The sequence below is a fragment of the Egretta garzetta genome, unplaced genomic scaffold (genome assembly GCF_000687185.1).
Source record: "Egretta garzetta isolate BGI_Z169 unplaced genomic scaffold, ASM68718v1 scaffold53, whole genome shotgun sequence".
NCBI classification, from domain to species: domain Eukaryota; kingdom Metazoa; phylum Chordata; class Aves; order Pelecaniformes; family Ardeidae; genus Egretta; species Egretta garzetta.
In genome coordinates this window covers 844,222-854,954 of record NW_009259312.1, presented here as the reverse complement: position 1 = coordinate 854,954, position 10,733 = coordinate 844,222, and the positions used below count along the sequence as shown (strand labels likewise).

The window sequence follows — 10,733 nt, the reverse complement described above, 5'->3', positions numbered from 1 at the left end:
TTTTTTTTTTTTTTTTAGGTCTGTTTGGAGCAGGGTTACGTAGCACACCGCTGTCTGAGCTTTACCTGTCGCTCGACACCCCTCTCAAAGCTCGTAGGCAGTGGTAGGTGGAACTATAAAGCCCCTCTTCATTTCACACCGCCTTTCTGCAGCCAGTTGAAGGCACCTGCAGAAAATACCATGGGAAGAGGCAGCGAAAGAGGAAGGGAAGTGAAACCCGCTATAGTTCTGTCTAGGCCAAATAATAATTCCTGCACGTTGAAGGGATTAATCCCAGTATTTACATTTCCTTACAAAGATAGTAGATATTCTTCCTGGTTTTATTTTTTTTTTCCTAAGTATACTTCAGGGTTAAAAACTGATACAGAAATCTGCATAAAGTAGCCTCTCCTTACTGGAGCTCAAGTTAATATATTCCTAATTCTATTTCTTCATAGATGTCATGAATGTCCTCTTGATAGTCGTGGATGATCTGCGTCCTGTCTTGGGCTGTTACGGAGATAAGCTTGTGAAATCTCCAAACATTGATCAACTTGCTTCTCAAAGCATTGTGTTCAGTGATGCATATGCACAGGTGAGATAAATAATAAAAAAGTTTCCTCTGTGCAAAATAATTACTGGTTTTTTCACAGTAGGTGTTAGGCGGACCACTGGAAATAGCAAGTATTTGTTAACCTTAAGTATTTCCAGTAGAAAATAAATGGTTGGGCTGAACTATACTGTTGTGAACCAGTCTTTACTAAAGTGAGAAAAATGAAAACAGGGCATTTGAATGATGCTATTTGTGTAAATCCTGGAGGAGTGTAATGCTGCTCAAACGTTTTCACTGTTAGCAGCGAGAAGTGCTGCTTAAAAATGCTGATTTACAAAATTAGAATTTTTTTTTTTCTACTGTTGATAAAAGATTATTTTTTACTTTTTAATTTTTTCTTTTGAGGAAATCTATAGACTGTTTTGAAGGGGCAGCTTGTGTGGTAAGCATCACTCTTAAATACAGGACTCAAAATCTCACTAATTGCTCTTTACTTGAATACTTTGCGTAGGATGCCTACGATCACAAGTTTCTCTCTGCTGAGAAAATAGAAGTTTGAGTGTAATTCTGACTAGGGATTAGGACTTCAGAGCAATAACTCTTGGCTCTTGCCAGCCTGAAGCAGAATTGGTGAGTCCTTTGGACCTGTAACCTGCACCTTCCGTATGTTTATCTTTTTCATTATTCTTGAGGCATTCCGAACCAACTAGACTGGGCTTTTGTCAGCACAGTCCATCTGCCACTTCTGCTTAATTCTGTGTGAGTGTGAGCTGCTAGCTTTCAAAAGTACCATCTTTAATGCAGCCTGACTCTTTTTGCACTACTAGCTGCATAACCAAAGCTTTTAGTGCTTAGGAATTGGTTATTTGAGGAAAAATTATAGATAGGTAAATGTATATCTTGCTAAAAGCTTGCATTTAGGAATTGGTACTCTTAATTAGGATGCCGTTCCTTCCAGCTTGAAGTGATATGGAACACTTTCACAACAGTTCCTGAGCGTTCACATGTTTTGCCCAGCTACACCTAAGTCAGCTCATATGTGTGTTTTGCTTTTTGCTCTGAATTGATCCTCTTTTTGGCTGGCTCTCTCCTCAGCAAGCCGTGTGTGCTCCCAGTAGAGTGTCGTTTCTTACTGGACGCAGACCTGATACTACCCGACTGTATGATTTCTACTCCTACTGGAGAGTACATGCAGGAAATTATTCCACGATGCCCCAGTATTTCAAGGAGAACGGCTATGTGACCCTATCTGTGGGGAAAGTTTTTCATCCTGGTATGGTTTGAGTTGTCATCTATTTAACTTAGACATGCTTAACATGTATATTCTTACAAACAGCCTTTATGTATAAGTATCAACTGGGTGATTCTTGTCTATATAGACAACCCTAAATCATAATTGTGAGCCAGATTGTAAATAACTGTAGGTTGTCTTTAAATCTTAATTTTAAATCTTAAGGCATTAGAGATTCATTAGATAAGAGTAATCTAATATATTAATGTTTTCACATCTTGTCTAGGGATTGTGGGAATAAATGTCTAACATTTCTAAAAATATGTCTGGAAGTTGGGTATCCACTGAAGATGAAATTACTGAACAGCCTCATTGTCTTAGTTCTGCATGTACATGTTTCGTGTTTCATAATGGGTGGGCTGCCTGGGTCAGGAGATTAGAATGTCTGACTCATACTACCAATTAAATAGGAAACTGGTTCATTAGTTAAAAAGCAATAACACTACTGTGTTAAAGAATACTGTAATACTGACCCCCTTTTTGGTAGTTCTTTACCTCAGAACTAAACTTGTATGGGTATATGAACTTTCAGTTGATAGCAAAGCTAATTAAGGACATACATGAAGACTGTTATTAATCCTGGTTTTTTGGTGATTTTTTTGTTGCTGAAGTAAGGTTCTTCAAGAGGTTTGAGTTTCCCTCACCAGTAAAAGGTGTATTTCAGGGAAAAATGTCTGTCTTAAGCTTTTGGACTTTTATTTCTTGATTTTCTTTTTCTCAGTTGTCGAAGATAATTTGACATGTTTCTTCATTTAGCATACTTAAAAAAGAAAACCCAGACAACTGAAAACAAGTTAAACTTGTGTTTGAGATCTTTCTGGTTCAGTGAGCTATCAGAGCATTTCTAATGTCTTTACCCTTTGCAGGGGTTTCATCCAATTACAGTGATGACTATCCGTACAGTTGGTCCATTCCACCCTTTCATCCTTCAACTGAAAAGTATGAAAATGATAAGGTAAGGGTGAATCGTGGGACAAAAGAAGAGTTTTCAGGATATAACCAAGTTCTTTGTGTCAAGCACAGGCTATACTTTGTGGGTTTTGAGAGTACAACCTTGCGCAGGGAATCAGCTTAGTCCAGTTTATTCTGTTTCTTAGTCTTCCAGAAGAAGGCCAGTCTCTTCCATTGTGTGCCAATCCTGCAGATATTTTAAGTATTTCTAAATTAGTGTTTGGAAACTTAAGTTACTGAGATAAAAGTGTTTGCAAGAAAGAGTGATCTTAATTTGTGTAGAGGTCATGAATTCCTTTATCTGAAGAGTGCAGTTGTCAACTTCCACACTAATCTTGCTCTGCTTAGGAAGTGACAAAATATTGTCAATAGGCTTGGTGAACTTAAATCAATTCCACAAAGAGCTCAGGGCTGAGTGGGTGGAGGGCATGATTAAAACAATCTTTAAATAATCCGAAACTTTATGATCTGATTCAGTTTTCTAGAACGTTTGTAACTCTTAAGTATGGCCCAAAAGAATCTGTTTTATGTTTTTGCAAACATTGCAGTAGCATCATATCCTGGCGTCTATACACTGCAAATCCAGGAGCTCCAGCCATGAGGCCACATTCAACCTTGATGATGCTTTGGTTTTGCATTTACTGCTGAAAAAGACTGGTTTTAACAACAGTATTTGCACCCATGACATACTTTTCTTTATGTTCATTTAGCCACTCCTGCAAACTCCCTGCTGAGGAGACTTTTCCTCGCAACTGTTTTGTTTAGTTTATCTTTCTTCACTGATTATACATCAGCCACTACTGGTGTTTGTTAAGAAACTAAGGCAGTAGCTTCCAGGCAGCTTTCTGTGAGCTCTTGGGATCAGAAGGAGTAAAAATACATGTGTATGGTGTAACAACTTCTGCCTTTTATTCATCGTAGAAGCTGTGTGTTTTCCCATATGGTTACTTTTAATCTTCTGCCCAGCTTTAGGGAGGATTCTGCTTTTCCATTTACATGGAAGTTACATTCTTCAACTCCTGAAGCTGTCTGCTCAGTCTTCGATGTACTTGGCACCTTTAGTGTTCACAGAAATTGTGAAATTCCTCTTAATATCCAATCTGCAGTCTTTTGTTGGTAGAAGGATCGAGAAACAAATTGGTTTGAAAGTTACGGAACAGAGGATTTCTTCTTTGCTTTTACAGAAGTTACTTAACTAATTCTTTTTGTTTGTTTTAAAGACTTGTAGGGGAAAAGATGGAAAACTTTATGCTAACTTGGTGTGCCCAGTGGATGTGACAGAAATGCCCAGTGGCACTCTTCCTGATATTCAGAGCACTGAAGAGGCCATACGCTTACTGAATGTTATGAAAACCAACAAGCAAAAATTCTTCTTGGCTGTTGGTTACCACAAACCACATATCCCACTGAGGTACCCACAGGTGAGGAAACTGCAGCCTGCAGGGAAAGGAAGTTAGACAAGCATTGTTTTTGTTTTTCAAAGATGTTTCCACAAATGCTTTATTGCTATTGTTTCTGGAAAGCAAGCTGAAACCCAGCCTTGACTTGGTGTAAATTTAGCAGTTGCATTTCAGAATGTTTAATGAGAATGAGTTGTAGCTGCTCAGCCAAAATCCAGGCTTCTACCACTATAATAGTGACTACTGTTGCATGGAGATCGTGTTCAACTTGATGGAGTATGGCATAATGAGGCCTTACAAGATCTTGTACTCCATTCCCTGTTTGAGTTGGTGGCAAAAATCCTGCTCATCTCAGAGGAAATTATGTTGGATGTTTTATTTCAGTGTTGCTTTGAGATACAGGAGGCTGTGTTTAGGTACTTACTAACTCATTTTTTTTCAGGAATTGTCTGTGGCTGACTAGCATAGTATTGCTACCTTTTATGCTCTGGGGGAGGGGGAGCCTTGTAAACTGTAAGAATATTAAACGGTCATGCAAGGGGAAATGGCTGCTGCTTTACAACACAAAGTTTACAGTAGACCTTAGTGGTGAGGGCAGTCTTTATGTGTGTTTGTATTGTGAAGGAATTTCTCAAGTTGTACCCCCTGGAAAACGTGACATTAGCCCCAGATCCCTGGGTGCCTGAGAAACTACCTTCCGTAGCATACAACCCCTGGACAGATATCAGACAGAGGGATGATGTGGAAGCATTAAATGTTAGTTTCCCATATGGACCACTTCCAGATGACTTCCAGGTAAGCTGTCAATACAGTGCACTGAAATCAAACTGCCTTAACTTGTTCAAATGCAAGGAGCAGTTGGCTGCTCTTAGATGTTCCCAGGTATTCAGCAACTGACAGTTTGCAAATACCGAGTTCCCTGCCTTGCATACTGTCACCTCTAGCTTTGTAGGCAAACCTTCACTGTAACTGGAGTCAGGCTAGTGGGGGTGGGGAGGAAGGGATCATCCATCAACTAGTGATAAATTATTATGTGCTTGTGGTTTGTATATAAGGGAATGTATGTAGCAGCTACCAGTGCTGTGTTTGTTTTCATTATCTGAATCTGTTTATCTGTTTCAAGCCACTGCTCAGTGTGTTGTTTTTTGCAAGATTTTCCTTGACTTTCCAGTGCTTATACCAAAATAAGGTGCACCGACTGGACCCCGAGAGAAGCAGAACTGATTGGTTTGCCACATCTTGCTTGAAAGAACTTCTGGGAGATTTTCTGACTGCCCCCTCCCTATTTACCTTTTCTGGGACATTAGTCAGGCTACAGATGCTTAAAAAATAAAGCTTTACAAATAAAATCCTTTAGTTCACTTACATGGCCACCCACTGGTTCTGCTGTTTGTGTGTCTGGGGAAAAGCTAACTTTCTTTTTTTTCCTCTCCCCCGTTTTCTTAACTTGCAGCGGCAGATTCGTCAGAGCTATTATGCAGCAGTTTCTTACCTGGACACGCAAGTTGGCCTGCTCTTGAATGCTTTGGATGATGTAGGACTCTCAAATAGCACAATAGTAGTTTTTACTGCTGATCATGGTAAACATTTACATCTTTCTCCAGCTCACTGTTAATAACTTAATTGTGCAACTCTGTGCTGGCATATTAATCAAGTGTGTGTTTGTATAATGTACAGCAGAGCTCCCATACCTTGTATATCTGGCTAGTCTGTCTCTAATTAAATGGACTGACACAGGCTTCTGTGGCTGCGCAGTTCTGTCCCCCTGCAGGCACCTCTCTTTAATCAGGTTGAGGGTTTGCTAGTGAGTGACAAGACTCTCTGCCAGGACACAAGGCTGAGCTTGCTGTATTCCCACCTCCTACCCAAGGAGTGACTCTTGCTGGGAACAGTGCTGTGAAAGGATAGCGACCACTCCTCCCCCCTTACAATTTGTAGAGAGCCATCTGGTGCAGTGGGTGACAGGCTTTCTCATTAACTGCTGAAGTGTGTTTTCTTGCACTTGTCATTGCTGCTTGCAGAGCATCTAAACTGATGGCAGTATGGCTCCCCCCTCATAATTGAGGTCCTGCACACTCTGGATCCTTGCTGGTAAAAAAACTGAATTTGATTTGTGGGGCAGATACCTCAGGCATTTAATGTTTGTTTCAATACTCTAATATTCGTCAAAATTACATCCCCTCCCTTCCCCCCCAATCCCTTTAATTGGGGGATGGCTTAGCTGACTTAAAATAGTTAGGATATGACTTAACTAAATCAATTTAAAGTCATGTATGTAGTTAATTTGGGTTGACTTCTGTAAGCGTCTGTTTATAGACAAGACCTTATGAGTTGTAGAGCAATGGGATTAATACTTCTGGTACTAAAGTGACTCTAGTTGTTCCTTCTGACTTGCCGCTTCGACTGGGACTTTCTGTTGTAAACTGAATTCCTCTTTTCCTTGCTGTGGTTAACTGTCAACAGTTGGTGTTTCCAGTACCATGGCTAGCAAAGTGATCCAAAAAAATCATGTGTTAACATAGCTGTCATAGAGCTCCTTTGTCTTCCCCCAAAGTGAAGTTGGCAATAAATCTGCCTGGAAGGAAGTCATGTTGGCATCTCTTGCAAGAGGAAGAGGAGAGCTAAAGAGTTTTGATCTCAATTGCTTCCTCAGGGGTAACATCCTGATATGGCAGTCTGGCATAGATAGCAGCCTTGGCTCCAAGGGATGCTCAGTTACAGTGTTAACAGGAGTATTGGAGAGCTGGCAGCTGCCCAAAACTTAAATGAGTGCTCTGTGGAATTGATCTGGAGACTCTTGTAGGCACTGTGACACACCCCAGTTCCTCTTTTCTGCTGTTTTAATGCTGATTTCCTAATTCTAATCTAGAGTAGGGGAAATAAGGAAAGGTGTAATTATTTCCTTAATAAGAGTATCAAGTTCCAAGATTTAGGTGGCTGTTGAAATAGCTTTCACGGTAGAGAAAAATCTTTTTCTATTTAAATACAGATTGTTATTTGCCTTTTAATATAACCTTGTTAACAGACTAGTGGCCTCAACAGCCAGAGTCAATTTATAGTGAAAAAGTAATGACTACTAAATTACAACCCAGTATCTGCTCTGAATTGTATTCTTTGTCATTTAGGATGGTCCCTGGGAGAACACGGTGAATGGGCAAAATACAGCAATTTTGATGTCGCTACCCGGGTGCCGCTGATGTTTTATGTACCAGGAATGACAATTTCCTCTGTTAGACAAGGAGAGAGGGTCTTCCCCTACCTTGACCCTTTTAGCCGTATTTTAGGCTTGGTACCTCAAGGTAAATCTCCAGCATTTATTTTTTGTTTGCAGTGTATATATGTGAAGGAGAAGTGGTGATGTAAAGATTCTTTGCCTACAGGCAGCTTGAGTCGGTGTCATTGACTGTGCTGCTTGTACTGACGAGGAGCAAGATGGTGAAGGGAATCCTTGGACGCAAACTTTTGCTTTGGTTAGATCTGCTTTAGTGGAAGCAGCTAGATGTCTGTGTTAACACAGCAGGCAATTTATTTTTTGCGTAGTATAGATGCCCAAAAGGATACAAAATGGCCTACCTTTTGTAGTAGTGGCTGCTGTCTTTCCGGCAGTGATTAGTAAACATTCTCTGTGTGGCATCTGTACTTAAAATGGTGGCACTGGAAACTCTTTTGACCAAAGCACCCTTGTGTTTAACTATTGACACTGGAATTTGCTTTCTCTTTCTGGAAGAGTTCTTCTTCAAAGTAATGAATATTATTGTCTTGAAGGCTGCACACTTGAGAAATGTAAGTGTAGAAATCTTCTTGTTAAAAATGCATCATGAATGCATAGACTAGCATCTTCAGAGCTAACTGCCACTCCTTAATTGCCTTGGTTTTTTTTTTTTTTACCCTACAAATCCAGTACAAAGCACTTTCAAAAAACACCAACTTAATTATCAGAGTAAGTTTCTAAAATGTTCTACCAGCGTCTGTCAAACCATCATGTTCAGTAACTTGTATTTTGATGTTTCTTCTAGTGCTAAGCAAAAAAGTGGTTGAGCTTGTGTCTCTGTTTTCAACGCTTGCTGAACTTGCTGGACTGCCAGTTCCTCCTGTGTGCCCAGAGACTTCGTTTCATGTTGCACTGTGCACTGAGGGGACAAGTATTGTCCGGTATTTTAATGCCTCTGAAAAGAAGGTGGAGGAAGAGAAGGATGGGTGTGTTGACACTTACAGGTGTTTTAATGAAGAACCTGTTGCTTTCAGCCAGTATCCCCGGCCTGCAGACACTCCTCAGTGGAACTCTGACAAGCCAAAGCTGAAAGACATCAGAATCATGGGCTATTCCATGCGTACAGTTGACTACAGGTATACTGTGTGGGTTCAGTTTAATCCTAACAATTTCAGTGCTAACTTTGAGGATGTCCATGCAGGAGAGTTGTACATGGTACAGACAGATCCAAACCAGGATTATAACATCTACAGCAATACTTCACATGGTTGTTTCTTAAAAAAAATTCTTGGCTTCCTGAAGCACTAGGGTTCAGAAACTTCTTTGTGCATGTTCTTGCAACTGAAGTAACACTTCCTTTTTTTTGTATAAAACTTTTCTGTTGTACAGAAAACACTTGGATTGAATTAAAATCCTGTTTGTATCAAAACACTAGCTATTGCCTTTGTCTTGTTACAGCTCTTACTAAACTGAAGTAGTCAGAGCGAACTTCTGCAGTTGAACTTCTGTGTGACATTCTTAGGTGCCAAGTGGGGCTTGGCAGTCTTGGTTTTGGACTAGGAGAGCTAAAAGCCTCCCATTTAGATTTAAGTTAGTGTGGTGTTTAGCAACACATGGTGTGGAGCATTAGTTGTCCCAAGTTATGTTGGTAAGCACATTTCCGTATGGTAAATATGTTTGGGAGCTTGTATCTGAGAAAAATGTTTTTGCAGAGTACTTTATTTAAGTGCTATCTGTACATTATGCTCACAGCCACAAGGTATGCTGTGCTCTAGCATGATGGTGGTAATTTGTGTTGTGTTCTGTCAGCCTGCTGGATTTCTGCAATTCCATCTTGGTAATCGAGGAGTTCAGAATTTGTACCTTAAAAGATAAGAGCTTGCTCAGACAGTGCTAACTCCTGCTACCTTCCTCAATGAACTGCTCCAATGCCTACAAAAAGAAAAAGCCAGCCATTACTTGTCTCCCTCAGATAAATTGACTTTAATATCCTAGAGAAGCCACAGACATAACTTTATTTCATTAAAATCCATGTGACAGTCTTATTCCTAATTAATGTAGAGATAACCACCATGAATCTGATTCTCTGTTAGAAGACAGTGGTTATTTAGTGCCTCAAACTCAATTAGAAGAATATATTTCTTATGAACTTGTCATTTGTTTTACTCTGCCCAAGATGCTGTGTGTTCTGCAGCATTTTTATTCCTGATGAAAACATATTTTTCCCTCACTTAGGCATGTATACTCAGCTGGTGTGAAATACTGCAGTTGCTCGTAGCAGATTCAATGTAGCTACACCAATTTCACACTGGTTGAAGGTGTGTTTTATTGAGAATGGTGCCAGGCAGAGATTTGGAGTCTGCAGCTAGAGCTAATTATATCTCTGACACACTTTCCTTCAAAGGAAAATCAAATATTGGGAAGTTATTTTGGGGGAACGTATTGAAGCGTGAAGGATTAATCTAAAGTGCTGGTATGCTAGGTTAGTAATACAATGTACATTTAAAATTGCTCTGGCAAATAGGTATTATCTTAGACTTGGCTACCTGAGCTTTGTGTTTTGTTTTCCTGCTAAAACACCCATTAAAAAAAAAAAACAAAACAAAAACCAAACCCAAAACTTTTGGGGGGGACTTAAAATTTTAGCATGTAGATAAATTATTTAGGAATTTTGTTTTCATGAAAACATTCTTGTACATACCTTGCCCTAAGCCTCCCCTCACTTCAGGCAATTTAATTTTTCAAGTGGAGATAAAAGTCCTGGTGCTAGGTGATGAGTATTTTTTTCCTCAAGTCATTCTCTTTTTATTGGAAGGGAAAAGCTGCCCTTGACCTTCCTTAATCAAAATCCAGTAATCTTTTGGGTAGACATGAAACAGAATTGTCTCTGACAGCCGGTGAATCAAGACTGGTATCCACATGCTCAGGGCAAGGACATTCTTGAATAATTGCACGAGTTGCTGAGCAGGACCACTGTCCACCTAGCAAGCAGTTTCCTTCTGCCTGCTGCTGGGTTGGGGCATAACGTTTTTGAGGATGAGTGCAGCATAGCATTAAATAATGCTGTGTGAGTTAGTTTTGTTGTGGGATTGGTTGAGTGAAATGCAAAGCCAGCAGAGGCAAAGGGGTAAGGCACATTTTTCCAAACAAACCAAAATGCTGCTTCTGCTGGAGAGCCTGAGCTGTGGGCTTTGCTAGGCTGAGCAGCCTCCACTGAAGAACAAAAGAGCTTAAGAGGAGCAATAAAAGTAAAGTGCTCTTGTGAACAGCGCTCTCTCTAGAGGGAAGAGGATGCAAGCCAAGCATCAGGAAATAAATGAGATGCCAGCGCTGACCCTATTTCTCAGG

The 10,733-nt window shown here is 40.1% G+C and overlaps 1 protein-coding gene across 4 annotated transcripts in view; it reads left to right on the top strand.

Moving 5' to 3' along the window:
• The first annotated feature begins 17 nt into the window (after window positions 1-17).
• Window positions 18-10,733, top strand: part of IDS (iduronate 2-sulfatase) — a 20,564-nt gene continuing 9,848 nt past the window's right edge. Inside the window, exons 1-9 of one of the 4 annotated variants that reach the window (XM_009636383.2) lie at window positions 25-103; window positions 438-574; window positions 1,628-1,805; window positions 2,690-2,778; window positions 3,995-4,195; window positions 4,799-4,969; window positions 5,628-5,754; window positions 7,300-7,473; window positions 8,191-9,979. In XM_009636383.2, coding sequence (XP_009634678.1) covers window positions 443-574; window positions 1,628-1,805; window positions 2,690-2,778; window positions 3,995-4,195; window positions 4,799-4,969; window positions 5,628-5,754; window positions 7,300-7,473; window positions 8,191-8,693 — 1,575 coding nt within the window. In that variant the 5' untranslated portion in view covers window positions 25-103; window positions 438-442 and the 3' untranslated portion in view covers window positions 8,694-9,979. Of the gene's footprint in view, window positions 575-1,627; window positions 1,806-2,689; window positions 2,779-3,994; window positions 4,196-4,798; window positions 4,970-5,627; window positions 5,755-7,299; window positions 7,474-8,190; window positions 9,980-10,733 lie in introns of those variants that run through there. The other 3 variants (XM_035891976.1, XM_035891979.1, XM_035891978.1) reach the window with 3 other exon arrangements.